The sequence below is a fragment of the Numenius arquata genome, chromosome 5 (assembly GCF_964106895.1).
Source record: "Numenius arquata chromosome 5, bNumArq3.hap1.1, whole genome shotgun sequence".
Taxonomy (NCBI): domain Eukaryota; kingdom Metazoa; phylum Chordata; class Aves; order Charadriiformes; family Scolopacidae; genus Numenius; species Numenius arquata.
In genome coordinates, this window is record NC_133580.1 from 30,136,304 (window position 1) to 30,157,614 (window position 21,311).

Here is a 21,311-nt window from a genome sequence, read left to right on the forward strand (position 1 = left end):
TTAAATCACCTGTGAAACTGTTTTTTCAAAAAGCTAGGTTGAAAATTGTCATTCTTCCTTTCGCATAATACATGTAACGCTCTTGTCATATTATAGCGAAATGTGGGTTTATTTTTAAATCTGGTAACAAGAGCTGCTTCACTTTGGTTGAACTGTCATCTTTTGGTTCATTTCACTGCAATAAAACCAACACTTTCCATCCAGAAATGAAAACAAGATTTCCAATTAGTAGCAAGTAACAGCCTCCTTTACTGATTACTTTAAAATAACAACAAGGTATTTCAACTATTCACAGATATTTCTGACATATTACAAAGTAACATTAGAGAAAAAATCCAAGATCATAATTGAAGCAAAATAGTTTTAAAATGTTTTACAAATGCATTGTTTTTTTTCCTTTTCAAAACGTTTGTTGGTACAGTTTTGCAGGAGACTATCTGTTTGGTCAAACAAGCTTCTGCTGGACATACTGTGCTTTGTCCTACGGGACAAACTCAAAAAATATTTTCATGAAGGTAGTTTTTCAGGAACAGGGGTTTGGAATATGACCTCTAATGGTCTTCTAATTTTGTCTCTCTGCACTTTGTGCAAAGACTTAATATGATTTTTTTTTTTTTCAATTATAGTTTTAAATGTCAGCTTCCTATCATGTTATATTTTACATTGTATTTACGTATTTAAAAGACATGAGACCTACTTCTTCTATATATACATTTTTTGAAGCTTTAAGGCTGCGCCACTAACAACATCTTACCAATCTCTTGTCATTTTCTTAAATGTTACAATTACTTTGTCAAATCTAGAATCGTCAGCAGCGATGACGACAGTGTTCCTCATTTAAAAAAATCGCAAACCAAACAGAAGAATTCCCTGGGAAACTGCACACCACATGCATGATACGTAACTAAAAATCAGTCCAAAGTTCTGATAAATATTTAGTTCCAGCTAGAGCTGTTCTAGTTCTAAAGAATAAGATGTTTACTATATACAGAAGAGTTGGATGGAATATTGACATTAGACAAAGAGCGCTCAAGGCATTTCACGGTCTGAGTTGTTCACAGAGCATTAGCGCAGCTGCCCTCTTTACTCATGCGTTGGCTTGTCCCGCCCGTGGGAAGGGAACGTTCCTGGTCGCATCAACGGGCTCAGTCTTACAAAACGCGAGTCATCTTCTCTGGGCTGCTCCGTCTTCAGCTGAACCAGGAGTTCCTTGCAGGATTGAGAGCCCCCAGGGCTTGCTCCTGAGCACAACGCAAACGTGTACAGCATTAGCAGATGCCAGTTTACGTCAGGTAAGGGTTTGGTCTTTTGCCTTCAGCGTATCACAACACGAAAAACTGCACCAGCATTTTTCAATGAGCACCATTAACTGACTTTGGTAACGTATCTATCGGCACGACCAGCGGGATCAAAGAATATGCTGTCTTGTACAATAAGAAAGCACGGCTGCCAATTACCTTGCAACCATAGTCTGTAAATATTAAAAACATAAATATGTTAATAACCATACACATATACACAAAACACAGCAGTAGCAATATTACAGGATGCAGCGCCTACTCTATATAACTGCTTTTTGTTAATACAGATGCAACACCAAAATAAATGCTATTTAATACGAAGCAAACCCTTCTTCAAAGGTCAGTGGCAGTAAGCCAAAGTTCAGGTCCAGACTTCCACTAATCTGAGGTGACTCTGGGGCTAGATCAATCCCAGTGTCTATCAAATCTAATCAATGAAAGGGTAGCACTATGGGAAGATAATGACTGTCAGTTAATACTAAACCTTTCTGAGCTGGAGCTTTCTTTTGCCACCATTTGTAATTAATTCTCCCTTTTTCACAAGCGCTCTTTGTGTGAGCACTTACCAGGTAAAGTTATTACATTCAAAATATGATTTAGGGGTAAGGATTAATAGAAACAACCAGCACATGGGGTTGGAGTTCCTGAATCCTGGGAGGTGCTCGCCATGGTTTTAAGTAAAGTTTCAGTGAGATTGCACTTGGCAGACCACTGAGAAATTGTCGCTCTTCAGCTTCTTCTTTCTCGTGCAGTTCTGTTTCAAAGCTTGGTAGGAACAGCACAAGAAGGGCTAGAGGAGATGACTCTGCTCGTCCATTGTCTTTGCTAATGCTCTTCAGAGCAGCGTCCTCTCCTCAAGATCACATCATCTAGTCCAATATCTCCAGTTCTTCCTTGCCCTTTCTCCCCTTTGAAAATAACCTGGGAAGAGAAATAGAAGAAATTTGAGAGCAAAAATAAAATAAAATGAAAGAAGCTTTGGTTGAGCAAGGTCTTATCAATAAGAAAGCAAAAGCATAAGAAAGCTCAGGCAGTTGTTAACTGACTCACAAAAGGCTACTTATTCAGCTCAAAATTATGGCTGGTTTTTCTATTTCTGATGCTCTCCCTTCTTCACTTTGGCAGAATCTTTGTGAAGAACCAGCAGTTCAGGACAGAGTTGCTCCAGTTGCACCATTCTCTGAGGTGAGATGAACTTCCACGTAAGAGAATCTTGGGCACTTTCTACATACGATCTCTGCACTGTTTTCGTTGTCCCTCCTGGCAAATACATAAAATCCTCTGTATTCTGAAAAATGTTTTCTAATGGAGGAGCTTTCCATTGCTAAAGCACCTTGCAGTTGCCTTAGTTCTGGGAACTAGAAACACCCATCTTTAATTTACAAATTCTGTTGCCTGCAGACTCGTGGTAACCTGGCTCTTTGCAAAATGGCGGTGGAAGTTTGGGCCTGGCTTTACACAGATCGTTAGCGGTCCAGATTTAGCCCGAGTAGGAGAAATTGAACAAATATAAAGCTTGCCTAGAAGGAGTGCAGCATAAAGCAGAGATGATACACAGAATGGCCAGCTGACTTCAAGAAACACTTCCCATAAATCAGTATTGCTCACCTGGGCGACTGCTGTAGGTTCAAAAGCCTGAACTGTTCAATACGGGCAGCGTTTTTGACCATGACATAAAAATTATTCAAAGCCTGCAGCAAAACTTTGTAAGAGTCTGCTGTTATCACTGAGCTGGGAAGAGTTAGTACAGATTCATAGATCGGAAATTCAGCTGTGTAGTTAAAAGTAATTTGGATTCTTGCTGAAAGCACGCTTTTAAATAAGGAGTAGGAACGGAGGAGGTCAGAGCAACTCTATGTTGAACATACTGAATTATTTTAGAAATGAGGGATTTTGGGTGTACTTTGGAAATAATTTACACAGAGCTAATTCGTTAGAAAGTGTGATGAAGGATTCTGGTCTCCGTTCATATTATCCTCAGGTTTCCAGTCGGCTCCCCTAAACTCACTAGTGCTGAGTTGGTTTTGGCTTTTAATTCACTAGAAAATAAAGCTGCCATATTTCCTCCTGATTTCTCTGTGGCAGAGGCCTTCCCTGCTTACCTAGAGTTTTCTCTCATTCCCTAATCCTTGGAATAAATGTCCCAGTGGTTTGGGTCAGCAGCCCAGGCTTCCCACGCCGGCTGGAAAAGATCCCAAACTCGACTGTTCCGTAAGGTGCCATGAGGCAGCTCTGGCCTGGGGACCGGTGACCAGTTCCGGTTGGTGAGCCACGCTGACAGCTGCTGCTGCGGTGGTGAAGAGGGGCAGAGGACAGCGCAAAAAAGGAACTGCTGGTCTGCTTCAGGGTCTCTAAAACTCATTTGCTTTTCTGCCAGACAATATATTGGTGATATACACTTATTTAATTAACTGCTCGTATCAGGTGAGACAGAGCTGAAGATTACCAGAAGTGATAAACTTCATGAAAAATGGGTAAGAATGCGGCAAATCTATTGTTCACCTGCTATAAATTTCCACATTGAGTCTCTCGTTCATTTACAGCTAACAGAAGGTCGGGGGTCTTTGTTACTATTCTTGAGGTAAATTTTTCAGAAAATTATCTGTGGTAATTACAGCCTTAATATCAATTTCAAAACTATATACTGTGTGTGCACTGTAGCCTGCTCCCACTGTGAATATTAAGATGTGTGAGCTTTTTAAACCACCTGATATATGTCAGAGCAAAACAGGCCCTGAAGTGTACAAGTCTCTTCTTCAGATCTGAAATAGAAACTACCTTCAAAGCTTAAGCAGAGATTGAGGAAAAATGCTAAGCTTTTGATATCAGTTTATCACCCAATGCTTCTAAGACATCCAGGTATTAAAAGATTTCCCTGTGGCACTTCAGACAGCTTCTTTCAATGGCACTAAACCATTTTGTGTTATTGGCATAGTTAGGTCATCATTTACCTCCTTGGCCAGATCAGCTGCAGAGATGCTGAAGAGCATAAAACCACGTGAGATGGTACGTGTGAACTCCCTGCAATATCAAAAATGCCTTATTTTCAATCTCCTTGCCCTGGTTTGGCCAGTTATTAATCCACAGGGGCTGATTCTTTCTATTTCATAACACTGTATTATTTAAACAGGAGGAATCTCGATACAGGCTTTTTTGGAAACCCATGCACAGTATGCCATTGTCCATTAGACTGCTCTTTCCTCCTTCCATGGTGATTCCCTTAAAACATGCTGTATGAGGCAGCTCAATACAGGCATAAAACTCAACGTGTTGTTTCCCGTGTGTCTATTGCTGTAGGTGGGAATTTTTTTTTTTTTGCATAAGACTGATTTGAAAAAACGCACAATGACTGTCTTATCCTTAATGTGATTCCATTGGCAGGGATCAAAGTAGTAAAACACAGGCTGAAATTGGGCCCAGAAGACAAATAGTCTAGTGCTACACAATCTCAGTGTCTTCAGCTTCTCATGCAAAAAAAAAAAAAAACAACCCAAAAGGCAGCGCGTGCATCGGTACTTACACTCTTGATGCCTCGTCCTTGTAAAGTTATGTGTGTCTGTCTCCAGCCGTGGCCGCCATTTCTTCCCCAAAGGGCTGGTCCGTGGGCACCGTTTTTCCTTACAAAGACTTGGAGGGCACCGGAATGCAGTCCCGGCACCTTATGCCTAAACGACAGGCACAAGTCTCCGGCCTGAGCCATGTGACCCAACGGCAGGATAAGATGCGCTGCTCTTCCTTCTTTGCCTTTGGGGTCAGGGATGGTAAGATACTGTCCCCCTGCAAAAGAAAAAGCAGTTAGGTTTGTTGTTTTGTTTTGTTTTGTTTTAATTCTACTATGTTACAGGACCAAATGCCCAGGAGACATTACAAAATCAATAAAAAAAGGGCTCCACAAGGTCCCGTGAGTCTTAAAGAAGGCATATAGTTGCTGGAACGTGAACCAGAACTGGTGCGTCTGCCTCCCCCAGGGTAGGATTTACACTGCTGCTCCTCTGTTTACATTAGTACCAGGTTAGGTCTTGCCCATCTAATTTCTTTTTTACAAAGCAAATGTAAATGAAAATTGCACGTATTCCTTCATTTCTGCCAAATGGAGACTGCATGACTTTAAACCCACAGTGACATTAAAGCTACTGTGTGCATCTAAGCACCTTGGAAGCTGCAGGTTTTTGCTATTGGCGAGATGAATGAGAAGGCCAGCATAAAGTTCCCGTGTAACTGAGCCACGGTTCCATCCCTTTCCTTCTGATTTAAACATAATTTGAACTCTTAATATGGATTAGATACAGAAAGCTAGAAACAGTAGTCATTTCCAAATTGAAATGTTAACTGTTAACTTTATACACTCCCTGAAGTCTTCCCTAACAGTAGTAAGTTGTCAGTGAACATACATGATATTTAAATCAAAACCCTCTTATTATCTCTGATCGTGTATGAAGCAAAGGTCCCTTCAGAAAAACATCTCGAACATGAAAAGTAGAGGATCTCAGGCATGGCAACATGCATTAAACCTAGAAACTAGCAAAAAAAAAAAAAAAAAAAAAAAAGGCATATACTTCCATAAATCCCACGCACCTTTTCACACAGGCACTCAAAACTACTATAAATGAGACTTCACACCTTGGAGAAAACCCACACCTGTATTTTTTTCTTTGTACTTTTCATTAAAACTTTTGCAACGTGGATGATAATTTTAAAATTTGAAATTCCCAAAGGCAGGAGGGTTGACTTTTAAAAATTAAAAAAAATTCTTACTGTACTCTGAACCTAAGAATCTTTTTTTTTTTAATGAGATCGTATTTTTTAATTTTTTTTTTTCATCAAAAAATCCAAATTCAATGAACTTAAGGTGAAGGTGGCATTTAACCTTCTTCGTTGAACCTGATCATGTATAAATATCGGGGATTTGTAATACTGTTGACAAACGCAGTCTTTATTTAATTGCAGAATAGAAAATTATTTTTCATTTAAACTGTCGCCCTGCTACTACTCAACCAGAGCTTTATTTTTTGAAAGCCACAATGAATGATTGCCCTCGAAAGCTGCGAGATTTAATGACAATGTACCAGGGCTTGTCCCACACTTAAAAGGAAAGCAAACCTTGTCTCCAATTCACTACAACTACATGGGTTTGCGAGTTCTTTGGTCTCAATGAGATTGAACACAGCAAAGTATTATGCTGCTGCCTGCGGCCCCAGATCTGCATTTGGGCATGAAGTGGGATTCATTTGTCCAAGGATCTGTTAAAGTTTTTTCATGGTTTGGGGGTTTGTTGTTGGGTTTTTTTTTTGGTTTTGTTTCATTTGTTGTTGTTTTTTTAATGCATTGTTTTTGCATCAAGGTCACTAACTGCTAAAATAAGCATAATAGAGTTTAAATAACTGCACCTGTTTGTTGTAGATACAATTATATCAGTATAAAAGTACTGATTTTACTTATTAACTGCATCTGTTTCAGAAAGTTACAGGGACTGAATCCAATCAATAGGAAACAGATTTAGGTAAGCACAAAGCCAACATATTTTCAGACAAGCCCCTGCAGGAAAAGGTCCCCTCAAATCAGCATTTTCTGCATGCACGATAAGCTTAGGAGGCTTCGGCATGGCACCTTTCAAAATGCAGATTCTGATAAACCAGTAAATAGCAAGCTTTGAAAGGTGAAAGCAAACACTCAGGAACAAGCTGTGAAAATAAATCCTTGCAACAAGGTATTCCAGACAGGAGGGAGTGGGTGGGTGACTTCAAGGGACTAGTTTTAACAGGTTATGTCAACAGCAGCAGAACACACATAGGAAACAAAAAGCTGAGATTGTCCCTGACTGGGAAGCAACCCAGAAAAAAAAAAAAAAAAAAAAAAAGTCTAAAAAAAAGCCAGTTAAAAAATCATAGTTCTGGAACATAATATGTATTAACAACAATTTTTGAATACAGATAACGAATATGCTTTGAGTGACTTTCTCAGAAACAAAGCGGTTTTAAATCCATTGTTTCAGAAAGGTGTTTGAATTACGTGTGATCTTTCCTAAAATGCCAGTCTGCAAGCAGGAGACAGCTACTTGTTTCCTCATCTGCAGGAGGAAGGAGCTCTGCTCCAAGTCATTCATGAGACTTTCTAAGCGTCGGGAGGAGCATATGAAATGCTAGAACACGCCTGTGGATGGGGAGGGGGCCTGCAGCACCTCTATTTAGCCAGCTAAAAAGCCTGAAAAAGGCGCTGGGTCACCTGCTGCGGTGGCAAATGACTGTCTCATCAATGGCAGTCTCATCTACAATGAGGTGGTGCATAAAGAAAATGGCTCTCAGTGCCCTCGCCCTCCCTCAAATTAACCTGTAACATTTTACTGCCCGAGAGCGCGTTTCCTTCCGAAGTCTGCCATCCCCTCACATAATGCAACCGCTGCGCACTTCAAAGGCTGCTCCTCTGGGTATGAAGTAATCCCAGCATTACGGGGAGCCAGAGGCGCGTGTCTAATCCCCGGCACTGTGGGGCGAGCGCTGCTGGGGCAAGGACAGCCGACATCTCAGCGCCACGCAGTAACACCAGCGGGGGACCAAACAGGACTGACTCCCGGCAGCAGAGACGTGCGGTTCTGCTGAGACTACGCCGGCAGAGGTGTGCGAGCAGGAGGGGTCACGGCTTTGGCTGACCACCGGTGCCGGTGCCAGTCCCTTCCTATCCTGCAAGCGGGCAGGGAGCAGCCCCCTCCGATATTCCTGGGAGGGTCACTTTTTACCATCCCAGACATACCCGTTTTCAGAAGTCTCAGCATACAAGCACCTAACTTGTCTTCCTTCCAGTTACTGATCAGCTTTCCTGTGTACAGGTTGATGTAACTTAGAGTAGAATTCAGTAAAATCAAAATGAGAGGTTAAACTAGAACATCGTATTTGGCAGCAGAACAAAGACTATTTCCAGCACTTTCTGTAATTTTGCTAGTAATATAATTATGTTTGCGTGGTGGTTTGGAAAATAAGCCTTGTTGTACCATAAATAAAAGTTGTTCTCCAGTCCATTTTTGTTCTCCACATTTTTGTTCCTTCTGATTCTTTTAAGACATATTATCTTTTACTGAATACATTTACTACTCCTTCAGAGACATTCCTATTGTAAAGATAGCAGCTAGGATAAAAGTGGAAATTCTTAATTGCTCTTTCATGCTGGGAATCCTCAGTTTTGGTTTTTATACACAGAAGAGGTGTGAGCGTGAAATATCTCCCCGAACAAAAGGGAACAGAAGCCGTGTAAACTCATCATGATACGAGAACTGTCATCATCCTCAAGCCCGAGTGGTTCTTCAGCTACAGGATGTGCTCACACGCAGGTACCTTACCTGAGGCATCTCTCACTGGTTCCCAGTGCAAGTCGTCATCTTTGTCCTTGATCCATCCGCACAGTCCGCTATCAAAATTACAGCTGTGTACCAGCAGCCCTAGGCACAACAGAGCAGAAGGTCAAAAAAAAAAAAACAAACCAAAAAAAAAGAGTGATTTGGATTGCTGTAGTTCCCCAGCCAAAAACAATGTCCCTTGTGGCTGACACTAAGAAGTAAATGTGAGAATTAAATGCAGCAGCAGGAGCACTAGAAAAAAGAACCTACAAAAATACTAAACCAATAACAAGGATGCTAGTGTTATTATTAACAATTCACACTATTTCTGTGCTAAATCCGTTAGGAAATAAAACTATAAAGGTTCACTGAAGCGGTAAGGTTTCTTTCTTTTTGCAAAGAATCGTTTAAACAAGCGGCATAAGATGTAGAAGTCCTGTAAAAATGGATAAAACCCCAAGAAATAGCAAAAACATCCTAAACCCTAGGCCTTGAACAGAGGACGTGACCGTTACCTGGGTCATCGTTTGCTTCAAATTCATCGGCGGTAATCCCTCTTTCAATTTCAAGTATTTCAAACAGATTATTGCTCACTCCAGGCTGGCGCGGAACTGTGAGAAAAACAGTTTTTCAGAAATGAATGAGATAAAGGTAGTTAGTGACCTACTCCCTTATCTTTAATAAAAAAAAAAAAAAGCAGAGCCGCTCTGGGCATTGCGCTTTTCTTGAAGAATTCAATATATTTAATTATATTTGACATGAAGATTCGTAAACTTTATGCCTATGTGATTTATGATTTATGTTGTAACATTTATCTGGGCGCTGTAAAAGGTGATTCCAAATCTGCTAAAGGCTCTTCAAACGAAAGCTCCTTTTTAACCAGGGGGGAAAAAAAAAAAAAAGAAAGAAAAAAGCTTTAACCTTGAAGCACACTCTCCCCTCCAAATGCACTTTTAAAGACAGTGGCTTCTCAATAAAATAAAGCCACATTAAAGCCCTTGCTCAAACTTTCCGATCCACTCACCTTCCGCAGATGTTTATAGGAGAATCTCAACAGGAGGTGGGGGGTACTTTGGAGGAGGCCCCACATGCACCTCACCTTCCAAACACAGCTGCAGGAACAGCCGGCTCTCTGCAAAGGATTAGAGCTCCCTAAACAATCACCAGGATTGTACTGAGAGCTGAGGAGGAGGAGCTCCAGTGGAAGCCGGAATTCAACCGTTAATTACCCTTTTTCCCTTTCCAACACAAGTCTGTCCTTCAGCTGCTGTTCTCAGCTGGAAGGAGAGGAACGCTCTTGGTTATTAACGGGCCCAGAGGTGATTAGACTTTCAGCTGCCAGGACAACCTGAAATTTAAGAGGCCTGTGTGGGAACGATGGCTGCCAAAGTAGGGTGGCTACAAAGACTTCCACTGACTTCTGCAGACGCTGTGCCAGTCTGTATACGTCCCCAGAAATAACAGAAATAATAAAGAAATAATAAAGCTGCCCGACGGACAGCTGTCAAGTAGAGATAAACAGATTGCACCGGACAGAGCTGTCTCGGAAATTCCTCTTTTAGAGGCAGGTCTAGCTCATAATTAATAACAGTAGTTATGTGTTTCAGACACGTCCCTAGATGTTATAGACGGCTCTGACACCTATGGTACTTGTGAGGGCCTAATCTGTTAAAAACTTGACATGTTTTCCGTTTGCAGTGCTCAAATAAGTACCTTAATGTCTCTATAGGCTCCTTAGGCAAGTGAGAACAAGACGAACCGAGATGATTTACAATTCTGAACTGAAATAAAGGACTGTTGTTTTCAGGAAATCAAATCAAAGGTAAGAAGGAACTTCTTTTGCACTAGGACAACACATAAATAGCACTGCTGCAAGAGCTCATCTAAAGCTAGAAGACAGAACAAAACAAAAAGGAAAGATGAAGTAGCTTCCTGCTTTTTGGAATTAGGACAAAATAAGCCTGATAAAAGGTTGACCAAATGCGAATGTATTTTAAAAGTAATATTACAGGCTACAGACCTTGGATAGAAATCTTTTATAATAAATAAAAAGCTTGAAATCTGCAGAAAACTTACTCACTCCTTAATGTTACAGCTATTTTTGGAATCATTAAGTCTCCTTTTTTTTCTTTTTTTTCTTTTTCAATTATGTCTATTTGCAGTCTAGGATGTTAATGCCCAAACAGCCTTAAGGACTTTTGCTTGGCTTGGGTAGTAAAGGACTGATATTTTTCAAGACTACATTGTTTGTAATAATAATAATTTTGCTGCTTTGTATAATCTGGGTTTTTGCTTATGCAATTAGAATGTTGAGATTTAACATCAAGAAACCTTGCAAATGTGCACAGCCCACACCCCCTAGGTGAATAATCACCCTGCGGTACATTTATGCACAAATACTATGTCAAATATATCAAGAAAAAAAAAAATAAATCTGTTTATGTCACGCAGCAAAAAATCAAAACAGGAATGCTCTAAACCCATGGTTCACCCTTAATCCCACCCAGCTGTATAATCCTGTAATTCCTAAAAGCTCTATCCAACATGTAGGCGGGACTGTTGAACAAGCACATCGTACAGCTACAGTCACACCTGCACAGGCGGTTATGACAGCAGAAGCTGTTCCGGCACGTAACAGTCCACACGCTCTTACGCTGCTCTAACTGCAGGACAGCCGTGGACAGCCGTGAGCAGCACCTGATGGAGCAGATGTGTGCGAAGTGTCCGTGTGTGCCTGGACCACCGCCACCGCGGCACACACAGCAGCTGGCGGCACCGTTGGGAGTTTGCTCAGGGATGTTCAAAACCCGTCGTTCAATTTTTTGGGCTCGCTGTGGCCAGCCGCCCGGGGCAGCAAATTTTGCAGGAGTATTTACTTACAAAGCCTGCTGAACTAACAGCCTCCTGGAAGTTACTTACTGTCGCTTCTGGCAGGACAGTGCTCTGACTGCATTTTGCCTTAGATACGCAGCGGAGTTTCTCCTTGCGTTACAACCACGCTGCAGGCTGCTGCTCCCCATGGAATACAGCAGCCCCCACGCGTGAGACACATCTACGCCGCGCCCCCAGGGACTATCACCTTGCCCTTCCTCTTCTCCGACTGCACTAAGGAAAAAAGAAACTATTAATTTCCTATGCTATTCACAACAAGTCAGCAATTCGCTTCAGAACTGCTGAGCGCAGCGTAGGTTTGCGCTACAGCCGCTAGTCTGGGATGGACCCGCAGCCTCTTTAAATCCGCCACATCCACAGGGCACAGGCATGGAAAGATGTCAACCCACCAGAGCAGACAGAGAAGCAACCTGCCCCCTCCCTGCGCTGCAGGAGGGCTCCAGCCTGCGAGGAACCTCACAGGGCCATCACCCTCAGGCCCCCACGCACCCACCAGCGACAGGACGCCCACATCCACTTCTCATCTAGGTTAACATTGAACTTAAACTCTGCACCTCAATATCTTCCCGTTCTTCCCCTGTGCCTTAAATTAAATTTTTCTTAGGGACCAAAGGCTCAGACCACAGACTCATGGGTGGTTATAGGGCTCTGAACGGCAGAGAGCGTTAAGGAAACGCACTGCCGTGCTCTTATGATCTGTAGGATGCTCAGGGGTCACAGTCTCAAGGTATGTGCTTGTTCTGTGGATCCCCTTCCCAGTCCCCAACAGCTCGTTTATGGAAAATACTGCAGGAAATATTAGGAATTTGTTTTCCAAACTACCTCAGTTTCACTTCTAATGCACGCCAATTTTATACAAATCTGAATTACATCTGTGCACAGGTACAAGCATTCTTTAAATAAAAGTTGATATACTTGCCTACAATTAAAGCTCTACAAAAAAATATGTCTTCAAAACTTTTCTCTAAAGTCCTCTCCAAAAGCTGTTGTTACGAACTTCTAGAAGAACGTGTTGCAGAGCTTTAAACCAGTCACTCCAGTGCTCAGACCTAATTAGAGGAATGTGCACTTGATATGAAACAAGAGTTACCACAAGAGATGCAGGACTCTAAATACGATCCATGTGTAGGCTTCTTTTTGCTACGACGACTAATACGTTGAGTGGCGATCGTGGGAGAAAGTATTTGGCACAATTATCTTCTGCAAGCTTTCCAAGCCCTTTATGTGTACTTTATATAGCGTATCAGTGTGCTTTTCACTTAACTTCAATGGTTTGATATGGCTTGTTAAAAATAAACTTGGCTTCTTTTTCTTGGAGAATTTTATAAGCTCTGAGTGAGCCAATACATCAACAATACCATATTCTCAAAAGTTCATGAGCCAAGTTCTTCATAGATGCATGAATGTGGGGGGGGAACATTTAATAACTGTGTAAGACTGATTTCTTTTCAGGTTTTTAATCCTTTAGGAAAACAGTAGGACTTTTTTCATTTACTTGCCAATTGCCGAGTTTAGGAGTGTAAGAGATGGTATGTACATATGTCAGGTTATCTGTAATTATGGAATAGTCACTGTTTTGGTGTTACAAAACCAAAACAAAACATGGAGTGCAGCTTCATGTTACTAGTAATTGTTATTACTATTAATAATGCAGTGTTCTGCCTTACAACAAACACTGCATTCTTATGCAATTCCATTCCACGCAATAATCACGACCAAGCTTCCCATTTGTTAAGAACAGCAAGAAAAGGACATAGATTTTTTGACTGAATAGTTACGACTGAAATTCGTTAAATTCCGCTTCCAGAGAAACCCCACGAGTGATGAGATCTCACGCAGAACTAATAGAAAATAGCTAAAAGGAAGGGTACTCCAGAGGTCAGTCAGACTTAGTAAACAGGAATACATTCTCTTTTCCTCCAGCAAAGACTTTGGCATATGCTGGGCTAAAAAGAAGGGGCAACAGAGAGGTATGCTTCATCCTTTTATCTGGCTACCCACAGTGTCCAGGATACGTTGCCTAAAACTCTGCAGACTCAAATTTTGCAGTGAGAATTATTTGAGGAAGGGCTTTCACGGACTCTCCCACCTGTCCCTGCAGGACCATTTGCGTAAGAGGGGAGAGATGGTGCTCGCATGTGACCACTCTGAAGTCCAATCTTGCATTTCTCAGGCAGTTGCAAGGCTCATTAACTTTGACCTAAATCAAACATCTTTCCAGATTTTCTAAGAAGTAACCTGCCTGCTTTTCAATGAGCAGGAGGTGCAGAGTGCCAACTGCGTTTCAGGAAAACACAGCTAAAATAAGTAGTCTACAGAAGCTCGCTATCACGTCTGGGGATAAAACTAGCTATAAGATTGATGGAGGGTGTGATTTGTAAGACCCCTAAATCTTACGATTTAGCTCCAGAGTACAAACAGGAACAAAGCGCCTACCTTAAATGCTTAAATATTAAGACAAACACATTTTAACAGGTGCCAGGACAGTGAAGACAAATGAAATGCTACCGTAAAATGATCTACTCTAATGATATCAGGGAATAAAAAACCCCACATTCTTTGCTTTTAGCATTTCCCTTTTTTCCACAGCTTCAAGGATCACATAATTGCATTTACTGCACTAAGGGCTTTTCAGTCATTGAAAGGGGAAGCAGAAAAAAAAATCAAGTTTTAGTCCAATCTTTAATTTTATTTAATAGCTGTTATGAGAAAAGTCTCGCAGTTCCTATCTTTTCAGTTCCACTAAGGGCTAAGAAGGAAAATTGCTGAACTATATTTTAATACAGATAAGGGGTTTTGTTCTTGCTCTACTGATATCTAGTATTATGCTTTGACTTTAAGCTTATGCTTTTAATGCTTATCACCCAGATCCCGATGGTAGCAGAAATTCACAGTCTTATTGCGAAGTGCTTTTTATTTGTTAGAGACTTTATCCGAGTAACCAGAAGAGATTCCTCTGCACTTCACTGTAGTTTCTAGCAGTGCTGAAACAGTTAAATATTAAGCCATCACTGCATTCCTCCCTCATTGCCATTCCCCCCGTATCCATATCAGGAGAAGATTATCCTTGGTGCCAGATTCCACTGTCTGCATCTGACTAAGTGGTTCAAAGGCCAAGTGTAGGAATTCCATTTTTTAAAATACTCATTTTTTTGTTCTCTGAAAAATCAGCTCCCCAAATTCACTGCAGGCGTTTTTAGAAAAGGGGTAAAGCACCGGAAGAAACGCAACAACCCAATACCTTTCAAAAATTGCAAAGGCATTTAAAGAACATTATCAGCATTATTATCATTTGTGCTCTTTGTCACCATGGAGCAGACCAATTTTACCGGTCCTCAGGTGATTTCAAGCTGAGCAGCACGTTCAAGGGTGCTCTGAAGTGAAAACTTAGGGCAAGTTTAGTCAGCGTGTGGGAGGGCAGGTCAGGTAACAATGAGGGGAGAAAATAGGGATCACCAAGTCACCAAGGGCAAGCCCAGGAAAAGGTTAAGTAATGAAAAATTAAAATTTGAGAGAGGCTTGCGGAAAACAAGTACACTTGCCCAGGCATGTTTCCCCTCCTGATGTGGTCCAATCCTAGAGCAGGATGTTTGCAGGATTCGGGCTAGTGCAGCAGGACATCTATCAGCGTACAGCGCACCAACCACCCCTTTGCCAGGGATTGCCTAAGAGAAGTACCACCTATTTAGATGGCTTTTCAAAGCAGCGTTTACTGTCATGCTGCTTTGTCAAAGTCTGGCTAAGGCTTCAGAGTCTGAAGGGCTAGGGGGGAGGGAAAGGAAGGAAGAAGTCCATGCATCAACAAGACAACCTAGTTAAAAACCATAACTTTAAATATTGAGGTCTCCAGCAGTTGCTAAGGGCTGGAAGATCACAATTGCCAGTGGTTGCTGGCTACAGTGCTCTGTGCTGGGTTTTGCCCATCCTTGTGTGACTACTACCTTTTGTGACTCTTGGGGATGCAACAGCCCTTGGCGTCACACGAGGAAGCAGCCGTCTTAAGACGACACTGTAACTCTTCTGAAGACAATACTGAAGTTAAGTCCTACTTCACGATCTGAGTGGTTCTAACATCAGTTTCCTCCTGTTTTCCAAGATGAGTGTTATAAGATGACTGAATTCTCCCATGGGAAAGAAATATGGGTGGCAAGAGCAAGGCTTTCTCTTCTCTTTTCAGGCAGGCCTATGGGGAGCCCCGTGCAAATTCATTTTTGAGAACTAGTTTCTTTGCTGCCTCAACTGGAGAAGCAGATGATGTGGGGAAATGAACCTGAAGAGGCTCAGTATAAGCAGAACGAAATTAGCTCATATCCACAACCAAGGAACACTGCAAAGATGCCTGATGTAGATGAGATTAAAACAGCAACAGTTTTAAAGAAGCTGAAGGAAGCAGCTGAAAGTCCGTTCCCTGAGGAAATACAGAGGGAAGTGAAAAATCAACAAACGTTTTTGGAGGTGGTGAGGGTTTGGCACATCCACATAGCAGATAAGAAGCACATCAGAGGTTAGCTAAATGTTACGAGTCATTTCAGTTTAAAATTCTGTAACATCGTGGTTGTTAACGTTGTGTTTGGCTGCGAGGAAAGCTTTTCAAGAGGCCCTGGGTTTACAGTTGGCGGAGGCGCTGCTGTCCTGAGCTCACGGTGCCTCACACAGAGCAGCCACAGCCCAACAGAGTCAGGCAGCGCTCTCCCGCCAGCCTGGAGCCCACCAGCAGGCACCTGAAGCTTAGCTCACACAGCAAACGCCCTCTCTAAGCTAACACAAAAGGCCTTCATGCTAATGCACTTTACCTCTCATTTTCCACTGGCCAGGAGCATGGAAGCAACCAGGTCTGCAGGCCAGCTAATGCCCAGGAACTCGCCACCTGGCAGTAACGCTCCCACCTTGCTGAACCCCTCTTGGTGGTGATGACATCTGGGGAGGTACGAGTATCTCTGCATTATCCTTAGAGGTGCAGCACTCGGAGCAGGCGAGGACAGGCTGAGTCATGCCCTGCGCATCCCATTGTAGTATTGTTTGTGGCTATAACTTCTCTGCCGGCTTTTCTAGATGTTCCACATGAGGAAACGCAACTTCTACCTTTTCCTGCAAACTCCTACAGTAATAGGAATTACTAGGTGAAGTAACACCTTACTCTACAAGAAATGCTTTCCTTGACAAGGTAGCACATCCTTCCAGAACTATTTTGCACCCAACTGTAGGTTTCAAATCCCAAACAAATGCTTTTGTGCACTCACTACATAAATGCCTCTGGATAGAGAGAAGGTGGGAAAGGACACCAGTGACCACTACCTAGATGATACTTTCAAAGTGACCAGAAGAGGAAAGAGAGAAAAAAAGAGCAGAAAGGAGAGGAAAAGAGATAAAAGAGAGAAGAGAAAAGACACCAGCATTGTTAAGGATCATGCTACTAGCACCATGCAAATTCCTACCATCTAGAGAACAGGTGGAATATGCCTTCAGTCACAGATTATGTCACAGACATATGTATCTCTTTAGCAGAGGGTAGAAGAAATAATATGCAATTAAAGACACATATCGATTGACTTGATCTGAGGAGCTATCTGTCCCTGTATTACCCACTGAGGCCAGTAACAGTTGCTCGTGCTTAAGACGCTGGGATCCTGTTGTATTGTGCACTGAAGCCTTTGAAGCTATGTGTGTGTATGACAAACTGCAAAGCTGACCTAAATTAATAGTAGATAAGCACTTTGCAAAGACCTTTTTTCCCCATGTTTGTTATACATACCATAATGTAAGCTTACAGTCAGAAAACAAAACACTTTTACCTTCCTACTTTTCAAACCCTTATATCTGAAGCATGTGTATTGAAAGCATTAGCATCAAAATCTAGCCTCTCGGGAGAATACAGAAAGACTAACTGTAAATAATAAACTTTATACAGATGATTGTTACGACTTCATGAAAATAGCTGAAAACTATCCCTCTGCTTTAGAATTCCAGAGAACACTTGCAACACGAGACACCTGGGAAGTGCCACACTAGAGTCTAGAATAATTTCCACAGAACTCTGTATTTTTAACTATCGGTTCTCATTATATTAAGTTTTGGGAGCCTTTACTAGATTTCTCTATAGAATTTTACATAAAAATTATTTTATCTTTTCAACTGAACACCGACTGTTTAAAAATAACCTTGAAAATGCCAAAAGCACACTCCTCTGAGTAGTACCAGGATTTACCTTCCCAAGTTCTAAGTCAGCTTTTGTCTCCATTTTATATTTATCAAACTGTCTACATAGATAAAATGTCAAGAGGGAAAACAAACCGTTTTCTACAAGGAACAAAATATTTCCCTGTGTAATGACCTACGAGAACACAGCCCAAGGAGTTATCACACAGATGCCAAAGCAACCAGAAAAAACCTCCCACGCTGCCTGTACACCTGCTCTGAGACAGCAAACTTTTCCTCCCACTACACTGCTTCAGCAGCTTTACCGTACATCAAGCTGAAGGAGAAGGGCTGATCCAGCACACCCTCCCCGTCTCTAAAATTAGCGGCAGAACTAAAGATGAAATCGAGTGTTGAGTATTTCTTGGCAGATCTGTGTAACTCTGCATGTGCCAGTAATGTCTCCCATGGTATGCACTAAAGCTGGTGTAGGAACGGTGCTGTAGATTTCAGAGAAGCTCTTAAAACGACATGTATTCATGCTATGAGAATCTTTACTATCTTCAGCGCTTTTCATGTATCCGTTTTGATAGATGCATTCCATAAAATTAGCCTCTATGTTATTTTTATGCAATTTTCCCATTGCTTAGTCATAAACATCCAAGACTATTTGAATTCATACAATATAGGTGACGTAACGGTCTTTAGGTAATCAGCCACGGTCCCATTTCTTACCATTCTTAAAGCTAAGGAAATATGCTTTCTAAGAGCAACTCAACTCCCTGAATTTGTATCCCTTGACCATTTATGAATTATGCTGTATTTCAATACTTTTCAATAAGATGTCTTCAATTTCTCTAGAACTTTCATCTGAAAACATAATTAGGTTAAGCACTTATACAGAACAATATATTCACAGATAAATTCAGGAAGAAAAAAAAATATGAAATTTTGGTTGAATTGATTTAGACCTTCCCACATTTTCATTAGGTAATAAAATCAATTATTTGTGCAGCATTACCATCTGACCATTTTCAGTTTCATGTCTTTGTTCTCACTGACGAAGCGTTCCAAAAAACCCAAACAGTACAGTGCATGCTTTCACCTCACTGCATCTCCAATTCTGATCAATGAAAGGATATGTAAAATTACTTACTGAACACATCTCCTCGGGGTTTCTGAGGATCTCTCTGGATCCTGTTGTCATCTGTAATTCCTTGGGAAGATGTAGTTTCAATGGGAACACGTGAAGGCTCTTCACTTGTTACCAGAGGAGTTCTTTGTGGTGGTAGTGTAGGTCTCAACGTTGTAGACTGAGGTGCTGTTGGAGGTGGAGGCCTTGTCGCTGGCTTCGTTACTGGTCTTGTTGTCACTGGCACATATCTAGTGGTTGGCTTTGGTGTCAGTCGAGTTGTTGGCCTGGGTGTAGGACGAGTTGTTGGCCCGGGTGTCAGTCGAGTCGTTGGCCTGGGTGTCGGTCGAGTCGTTGGCCTGGTCACTGGCCTTTCTGTAACAACAGCAGGAACATATGGTGGTCTGAGGGGCGGCTTTGTGCCTCCATCAGGAATCCTACTGGTTGTACCACCGCCTCCCTTAGGGAGAGTGCTGTTGTCCTTGAATATATGATATGGACCAGGTGGTTCAATCATAACATTAGGAATAACTGCAAAGAGAATCAAAACGGGACCAAAATGGACATCCGAGTCTCTTGCTCCAGGAACTTAGCAATATATTTCATTATGACACAAAGAGTCTTTGCTGAAATAATTTCTCTTCTTCTGAATATTTGCTCTAATTAGAAACATACTTCAGCATCAGTGCTGCTGAATGATCACATTCCTTTAGATAGTACTTCTCATCACAGCAGTTTAGAGATGATTTAAAATGACTGAGGGCCAAGAGACTTCCATTTCCACCTCCTCCCAAGCATCAACTTTCTTTCAGAGGCGGTAAAACTTACCCAAAAGCACTGTTAGTAAAAAAGCATGGACAGGAAGATGTGTGTTAAGCAGCCCTCTAAACTGGACAAGTTTGTACTCAGGAGCGGAGGCAAATTTAGTAAGACTGCAATGTTACAACTATTTTGGTCATGGACGGGCAGATACCTTCGGAGAAAGTTATCTTTCAGATCTCCCCACTTCTTCTAAACTTTTCTCCTTGTCAATAAGCATTAATCATTTTACAGAGACTGAACTTAAGCCAAGAGCTTCTTTAGATCTTCACCTTTGCTAAAAAAACAGGAAACTAACTCAATGGCATTTTTTCAGCCTCCATAAAAAGAGTGAACTGGGCACCACCTACACCACAGTGACAGTGCCTACAGTACCCTCCCCGCCAACAGTCCATAAAGAAAGGACAACAAATTTTAACTTGGTTTCACAAGGGGAGTTTCTGCAGACATGAAACACAAGAACATCTATTTTGTTATTTATAATTTTCTATTTGTTAATAAGCCAGTCACATGTTTTGCATACAAGTGTTTCGAGTATAACACACAACTAAAATGAAGAACTACTGTTTGTTAAACAATGAATTTGTTTGATGATAGCAGGTAAAAAGTTTTTCTCTTGGGCCACCTGTTTATTCCTTTGAATACCCTGCGCTTTTTACATTATGGTATATTAAAATATAAAATGCACCTTTAGGACTATGTTCCAGTAACACCTGTGAAGAGTGTCCACACATCATTGCAAGCACTCGGGATGTGAAAGATCACCTCAGCCAGATCACATTACCACAGCAGCTACAGCCAAAGGAAACAAGTCCGCAATGGTACTGCTCTTTAAAGACATCAGTGAGTCACCGAAGACCAGAACCTACGTATGAACACAGCGTCCTCGAAAAGTTTCAGCAGATGTCACAGAGCAGCACAGTCCTGAGGGATGGTCAAATGTGGGGGAGCTCCAATGGCCTATTCTGTACCAAGGGGCACAGCTGCCCAAGAGAAAGGTGAGGAAGGGAATTCTCCAACAGGGAATTCCTCCAGAGAAATCCTCCCTTTTGGCTCTGCTCACATCTGGGGCACAGTGGGGAGTGGATGGGGGGAGCTGCTGAAACGGGCCAGTTGCAGAGTGTACATAACAACAGGGTATGAGTAATACGTACTGTTTGACCAGACCTACCCTGCTTACTCAGTTGTACTCATCCTGAAGCAATCTCTAGAATGAAGCTGTGAATAGGGAGAGGTGAATTTCTTTCTAATTATGAAAATGTCTCAGGGAAAGGTATTTTTACCAAGGCACGCTAAGACTCAGAAAACTGACTACATTCCCTGGCCCCTTATTAAGTATTAAAAATAGTTGAAACTGATCCTGCTAATGCTGTATCTCAAAATTTACAATATGGGACATTTACTTTTAGAATTTCTTTTTTAAAAGGAGCGTTACATACGTATGCAGTTTGTTCCATTGTCTCTGTACCCTTCTTTACACTTGCATTTGTAGGATCCTGGTGTATTGTAACATCGTGAAAAACTACCGCACTGATGGTGGCCAAGAGAACATTCATCTATATCTGCAACAGAAAGTTACATAAAAAAAATCACGTACATCAAAGAAACTTGACTTCCCGCTTATCCCTGCAAAAACACTAACAGTAGTATGGTCACTAGGAAAATATTATTGATTTTGAAAAATTTCATAGGACTGAATGCCATT

General features: G+C 41.6%; 1 protein-coding gene across 3 annotated transcripts in view; it reads right to left on the minus strand.

The window, feature by feature from the left end:
- Window positions 1–221: 221 nt before the first annotated feature.
- The window catches only part of NPNT (nephronectin), a 56,464-nt gene continuing 35,374 nt past the window's right edge, over window positions 222–21,311 (minus strand). For 2 of the 3 annotated variants that reach the window (XM_074147301.1, XM_074147300.1), the window contains 7 exons: window positions 21,046–21,168; window positions 19,088–19,318; window positions 18,812–19,000; window positions 9,144–9,239; window positions 8,632–8,730; window positions 4,822–5,078; window positions 222–2,222 (listed from right to left, as the gene is read on the minus strand). In XM_074147301.1, coding sequence (XP_074003402.1) covers window positions 2,127–2,222; window positions 4,822–5,078; window positions 8,632–8,730; window positions 9,144–9,239; window positions 18,812–19,000; window positions 19,088–19,318; window positions 21,046–21,168 — 1,091 coding nt within the window. In that variant the 3' untranslated portion in view covers window positions 222–2,126. The remainder of the gene's footprint in view (window positions 2,223–4,821; window positions 5,079–8,631; window positions 8,731–9,143; window positions 9,240–18,811; window positions 19,001–19,087; window positions 19,319–21,045; window positions 21,169–21,311) is intronic. The other variant, XM_074147302.1, reaches the window with a different exon arrangement.